Below are 6756 nucleotides of genomic sequence, written 5' to 3'. Positions count from 1 at the left end.
AAGAAATAAAACCAAAACACAATAGAATTATCACAACTAAACATAACAATATACGCATTCAAAAGTAGAACCTTTGATTACCAAAATAGTTGAGACAAGTTAAACTCCCAAAATATACCAAGTGTTTTACATCCCAAATCATTTCAGAACAAAATACTATCTTCATTCTTCCTCCAAGCTTGGCACATGTCTTCCTCCTGTCTTGACACCCCGCCGTATCAATCCCGTTTACATGCATCTGCATCTCATGAACATAACTGAAATGAGTTATAAAACTCAGCAAGTAGACCTTTAAATAACAAATACATATACCATAGTGCAATGGAAGAATCCGTATCATTTCTTTACCGTGACATGCCATCAATCAATAAAATACATAAATAACAATTATAAGATGGCACCTATAGCACAATTCATTTCTTTTCATTTGTATGGCATTGATAGGTCATCCGTCGATGGTATACATGTACATCTCAGTCAAAATCAGTCACCGTACATGTCATTATGTTGATCAACTTCAGTCAAGTGGGTTTAGAATTACCATAGGTAACACCACAATACCATATAACCATCAAGCCATAAAAACATTCATTGAAACATTTAATCAAACACGTGGTGTGCGTGCTAAAACCTTAGCTCCTTTACTTTGCCATTTGGCTTTAATTCCATTTCTTTTGAACATATCAATACATACCATATATATAATCAATGATTTAAAGGAGCTAACATCATTTAAAACACCATTTAACATATACATAGTTCATAAGATGCATTCAAAGGAAAAGTCTACTTACAACCCAATACACAAGTGCTTGACAAGTCCTTGAGGGATTCCTACAACAATAACCATATATTGAACCATTAACATCAAAATAATCAACTAACTATACCAATAATTCCCAAAACCAACACAACTATCAACCCCTAACTCCACCATCTCCAATAATTCAAGCACAAGTAGAAAAATCACTTACCTTAGCTCCTAGAACCCAAGATAATCTTCTTCTCACTTCAAATATCCAACCACAAGCTTGAATCAAAGTTATCCAAAGAAGAAAATGAGAAACCCTACCTTCCAAGTCGATGGAGAGAAGAGAAGGAGAAGGGAAATGAGTAAAAATTGTGTCCCATTCGATTTTATGCCTTCCCAAACACCAAAACACGCTTTTGTACTGTACTGGGCGCTCGGGCGGTCATATATTACCGCCCTAGCGCGGACCATACTGTCCGAAACACAAAATTCAGAATCAGTGGCGCTCGGGCGGCCATTTATTACCGCTCGGGCGCCGCTCTGCGCACATCCTCCGTAAAGATCGCCTCTGAAACGTCTCTTCCCGACATAATTTGGAAAATGGTAAACTACAAAGTTGTATCTCTATGTCTTTTCTTGAATCTCCCACTGGTTTCAGGTCATTTGGAGGTCTGAGTAAAAAGATTATGCCATTTATCCCAACATGTGTCACTGGAGGAACGACGAAACGCACGACACACTTCGGGGCGCTTTTTGCCTACCTTCCACAATGATTTGAACAAAACGCAAAACGTCAAAGTTATAGCCTTATGTCTTATCTTTCTAATGAAAGTAGCCTCACATCAATTGGATCAATATACAAAACATTATGCTAAAAATCACAACTACTGCCACATTTTCATACCGTAAAAGCACTTCCATTACCTATTTAACTCAAATTCAACCTTCTATTCTACCCATTCATATCTATTCCATTCTATAGCATTCATTACCATTCTTATCATAATGTAAAGCCATAAACCATCACCATAAAATACCGTAATTCATAATAAAAGAAATGAATGATCGGCTATTACAATTCTCCTCCCCTTATAAAAATTTCGTCCCCGAAATTTACCTCAAGACGTAAACAATTCAGGATAACGTTGCTTCATTTCTTCCTCGGGTTCCCATGTTGCTTCTTCAATGATATGATTACTCCATAACACCTTCACTATCCCAATTTCTTTGTTTCTAAGCACTTTAACCTTTCGATCCAATATTTGCACCGGCCGTTCATGATAACTCAAATTTGGCATTAAGTCTAGTGGTTCGTGACGAAGTACATGAATTGGATTCGACACATATTTACGAAGCATTGAGACATGAAATACATTATGTACTTTATCCAAATCCGGAGGCAAAGCCAATCGATAAGCTCGCTCACCAATCCTATCAAGAATCTCGAAAGGTTCAATAAAACGAGGACTCAACTTCCCTTTCTTCCCAAATCTCATAACTCCCTTGAGAGGAGCTATCTTAACAAACACGTGATCACCTACCTCGAATGCCAAAGGTCTTCTTCGAACATCTGCATAGCTTTTCTGTCGAGATTGCGCAGTTTTCATTCTTTCTCGAATCAATGCTACAACATCAACCATTTGTTGAACCAACTCTGGTCCTAACATCTTTCTTTCACCTACTTCATCCCAAAATAAAGGTGAACGACACTTTCTCCCATACAAAGCTTCATAAGATGCCATGCCAATCGAGGACTGATAGCTGTTATTATATGTAAATTCCACAAGAGGCAGCTTCAAATCCCAACTTCCAGGAAAATCAATAATGCAAGCTCTTAACATGTCCTCAAGAATCTGAATAACTCGTTCTGATTGTCCATCGCTCTGAGGATGATAAGCTGTACTGAAGGCCAACTTTGTACCCAAAGCTCTATGTAAACTCTTCCAGAATTCAGATGTAAATCTTGGATCACGATCAGAAACAATTGACACTGGTATCCCATGAAGTCTAACAATCTCTTGAACATAAGCATCGGCATACTGATTCATCGAATAAGTAGTCTTGACAGGAAGAAAATGCGATGACTTGGTCAAACGATCAACAATGACCCAAATCGAATTATAACCTTTCTGCGTCCTTGGAAGTCCGACAACAAAGTCCATTGTGATATGTTCCCATTTCCACTGAGGTATCGGCAATGACTGCAACAATCCTGCAGGTCTTTGGTGCTCAATCTTAACCTGCTGACATGTTAGGCATTCAGAAATATACAACGCAATATCCTTCTTCATACCTGGCCACCAGAAAAGTCGACGAAGATCTTGGTACATCTTGGTATTACCTGGATGAATCGAATATGGTGCGGTATGCGCCTCAATCAAAATATCTCGTCGAATATCATCACCGATAGGAACACATATTCGACCTCTAAAGGTCATCAACCCATCACTATTTAAACCAAACTCAGAATTTCCTTTTTGTTCAGCCTTAGATCTCATTTCCAACAATTGCTCATCATGCTGTTGTTCAACTTTAATCCTGTCATTCAAAGTAGGGCGAATCACCAAAGCTGAAAGTCGAGCTATCGTACCTTTCTCGACCAAGGCGATCTCATTCCTTTGCAAGTCCAACAATAAAGGTTTTTGAATCATAGAACTCAATACAACTCCTGATTTCCGACTCAGTGCATCTGCAACTACATTCGCTTTCCCAGGGTGGTAACTGATAGTGCAATCATAATCCTTAACAAGTTCCAACCATCTCCTCTGACGCATGTTCAATTCCTTCTGAGTAAACAGATATTTAAGGCTTTTATGATCTGAGAAAATCTCACACTTTACTCCATACAAATAATGCCGCCATATCTTCAAAGCGAATACCACAGCTGCCAACTCAAGATCGTGAGTCGGATAATTCTTTTCATAATCCTTCAGCTGACGGGAAGCATAAGCAATTACCTTACCACGCTGCATCAATACAGCACCAAGTCCTTTCTTAGAAGCATCAGTGAACACTACAAAGTCTTCAACTCCTTCAGGAAGTGACAACACTGGAGCCGATGTCAATTTATCCTTCAACTCTTGAAAACTTTGTTGAAACTCATTTGTCCATTCAAATTTAACTGTCTTTCTTGTCAATGTGGTCAACGGCAGGGCTATCTTTGAGAAATCAGCGATGAAACGATGATAGTAACCTGCTAAACCAAGAAAACTTCGTACCTCAGCCACTGTCATAGGAATAGGCCACTTCTTCACTGATTCTATCTTTGTTGGATCCACGGTAATTCCATCTTTACAAACAATATGGCCTAGAAAAGTCACTTGGTCCAACCAAAACTCGCACTTCTTTAACTTAGCATATAACTGATTATCCCTCAATTGCTGCAGCACAGTTCTCAAATGTTCTCGATGAAGTTCTCGAGTCTTCGAATAAACCAAAATATCATCAATAAATACAATGACGAAACTGTCCAAATAAGACTTGAAGACTCGATTCATAAGATCCATAAAAACTGACGGTGCATTCGTTAACCCGAAAGACATAACCAAAAATTCATAATGACCATACATAGTTCGGAAAGCAGTCTTAGGTATGTCGTCTTCTTTCACTTTCAATTGGTGATAACCCGATCGCAAATCAATCTTGGAAAATACTGTTGCCCCTTGCAATTGGTCAAAAAGATCATCAATTCGGGGCAAAGGATACTTGTTCTTAATTGTAACTTTGTTGATCTCTCGGTAGTCAATACACAAACGTAGTGACCCATCTTTCTTTTTCACAAACAATACGGGTGCTCCCCAAGGTGAGGAACTCGGTCGAATAAAGCCCTTATCTAACAGTTCTTGCAATTGGTTCTTTAATTCTTTCATTTCAGTCGGTGCCATTCGATAAGGGGCTTTAGAAATAGGAGCAGTACCAGGTACAACATCAATGACAAACTCGACTTCTCTATCGAGTGGCAACCTCGGCACATCATCGGCAAAGACATCCGAATACTCTCGAACCATTTCAATACCATTCACATCCACATTATATTCCTTACTCACATCCATCACTGACGCCAGAAATCCATGACAACCCTTAACCAACATCTTATTCACCTTCAAGCAAGAAATAAAAGAAGTGCCAAGCGAAGTACCTGAACCCTTGAAGACATTACTGTCACCTTCTTCTATCGGAAATCACACCGTCTTTTCAACACAATCTATCACTGCACGATACGATGATAGCCAATCCATACCCAAAATCACATCAAACTCAATCATAGGAATGACAATAAGATCAGCAAACAAAATTCTCTCATTCACTTGAATAGGACAAGCTCTAATCACACTTGTTGGGCAAATCACATCTCCCGAGGGAAGCATAATAGTAAACTGGAGAGGTTCAAATATAGGTGCAATACCCAACGATCTCATGAAAATTTCAGACATAAAAGAATGTGTAGCTCCAGTATCAATTAAAGTAAGGGCTACATTGCCTGAAATCTGAATAGTACCTGATATAACCGACGTATCAGGATTAACACCCTCCTTAGTCAAAGAGAAGATGCGCCCTTGGACTCGTCCTCGGCCTGAAGATTGGGTGCAGTTGATGGCAATGTGACCTGCACCTCCACATCTGTAACATTTGTTGCTCCCTACGAGACATTCACCCTTGTGGGGCTTGTTGCATTTGGGACATAATGGCCTATTCGTCTCAGATTGAACTGCAGGAGCTTTACTTCGATGTTCTTCTTTTCCTTTGCCTTTGTATCCCCCTTTAAAACTTTGATTCGAAGCTTGATTCTTTTGATTGAAGTTTTGCCTTCTCAATTGTCTTTCCTTCTCAATCTCTTTCTCATCCTGTTCCGCTAAAAGAGCTTTCTCCACGATCTCCTTGTACGTTGCGGCCTTAGACATTCTGACATCCCTCCTAATCTCGGCTCTCAAGCCTCTCATGAAGTGTTCCCCTCGATCTTTGTCATTCGAAGCAATGAAAGGAACAAACAAGCAACCTTCTTCAAACTTCAAAATATACTCATTCACATTCGAGTTGCCCTGGCTTAGTTCCAAGAACTCCTTCACTTTACGAGTCTTGACATCCGTGGAGAAATATTTGTCATAAAATAGCTCCTTGAACTCATTCCATTTAAGGGTTTGAACATTGACAGTTACCTTCGTGGCCTCCCACCAAATGCGCGCAGTCTTGGTCAGAAGAAACACTGCACAACTAACTCGATCATTATCTTCAAAGTGTAGATAGTCAAAGATTGCTTCAATAGCTTTAACCCATTCCATAGCTGCAAGAGGATCCGCACCTCCCATGAACTCAGGTGGATTCATTCTTTTAAATCTGTCATAAGCTCCCTCTGAACTGGGCTCCTGCCTGACAAGGCCTCTACCTCCACCTTGAGCTGGGTTCTGAAATCTCAATAACTGTTGGATCTGTTCTCCATGAACTTTGGCTTGCTCCTTGAGCAACTTACTAAACTCACCAACAACTCGAGATGAGGAACTATCTTCTTCCTCTACAACTTTCCTCTTAGGTGGCATCTCCTACATTGCATCTCAGTTTAAAATCATTTGAAATCATATATATACCATAAAAGATACATATCATCATATCATTACGTCAATGAGATAAAGAATTATACATACCGAAGTGTCGCAAACAGAAGAAGTCATGTGCCAATCCATTGGTCCGAAAAATCATTGCTCTGATACCACTAAATGTGACACCCTGACCCGTTTTAAAAGAAATAGACTCTATAATGCGGAATCCTTAAAAATAAAGACTTGGAGGAAATATGATCTTTAAAAATTTTGGCAAAGTTTCCCCATAAAAAGAACTCATAACCTACCTCAAGAAATAAAACCAAAACACAATAGAATTATCACAACTAAACATAACAATATACGCATTCAAAAGTAGAACCTTTGATTACCAAAATAGTTGAGACAAGTTAAACTCCCAAAATATACCAAGTGTTTTACATCCCAAATCATTTCAGAACAAAATACTAT

The 6756-nt window shown here is 39.1% G+C and overlaps 1 protein-coding gene across 1 annotated transcript; it reads right to left on the bottom strand.

Annotated features, from left to right (window-relative positions):
* Positions 1 to 1869: 1869 nt before the first annotated feature.
* Positions 1870 to 6285, bottom strand: LOC140839022 (uncharacterized). The gene is made up of 5 exons (XM_073205648.1): positions 4939 to 6285; positions 4668 to 4851; positions 3709 to 4412; positions 2673 to 2991; positions 1870 to 2477 (listed from the first exon to the last, which is right to left on the bottom strand). Exons 1-5 carry the CDS (start codon positions 6283 to 6285, stop codon positions 1870 to 1872), a joined length of 3162 nt encoding a protein of 1053 aa, XP_073061749.1.
* Positions 6286 to 6756: the final 471 nt, after the last annotated feature.

This window comes from Primulina eburnea, chromosome 8, assembly GCF_022965805.1.
Source record: "Primulina eburnea isolate SZY01 chromosome 8, ASM2296580v1, whole genome shotgun sequence".
Lineage (NCBI taxonomy): Eukaryota > Viridiplantae > Streptophyta > Magnoliopsida > Lamiales > Gesneriaceae > Primulina > Primulina eburnea.
The sequence above is the reverse complement of the archived record's forward strand: the minus strand, read 5'-3'. Positions and strand labels throughout refer to the sequence as shown.

Bases quoted from the DNA above. Each gene is read 5' to 3' on its own strand.
- LOC140839022 (XM_073205648.1), bottom strand. From the start codon at position 6,285: ATGCCACCTAAGAGGAAAGTTGTAGAGGAAGAAGATAGTTCCTCATCT. The intron at 4,852-4,938 runs GTGTGATTTCCG...TCTTGCTTGAAG, and splicing joins TAGATTGTGTTGAAAAGACG to GTGAATAAGATGTTGGTTAA. The intron at 4,413-4,667 runs GTACTGCTCCTA...ACCAATTGCAAG, and splicing joins TGTCATTGATGTTGTACCTG to GGGCAACAGTATTTTCCAAG.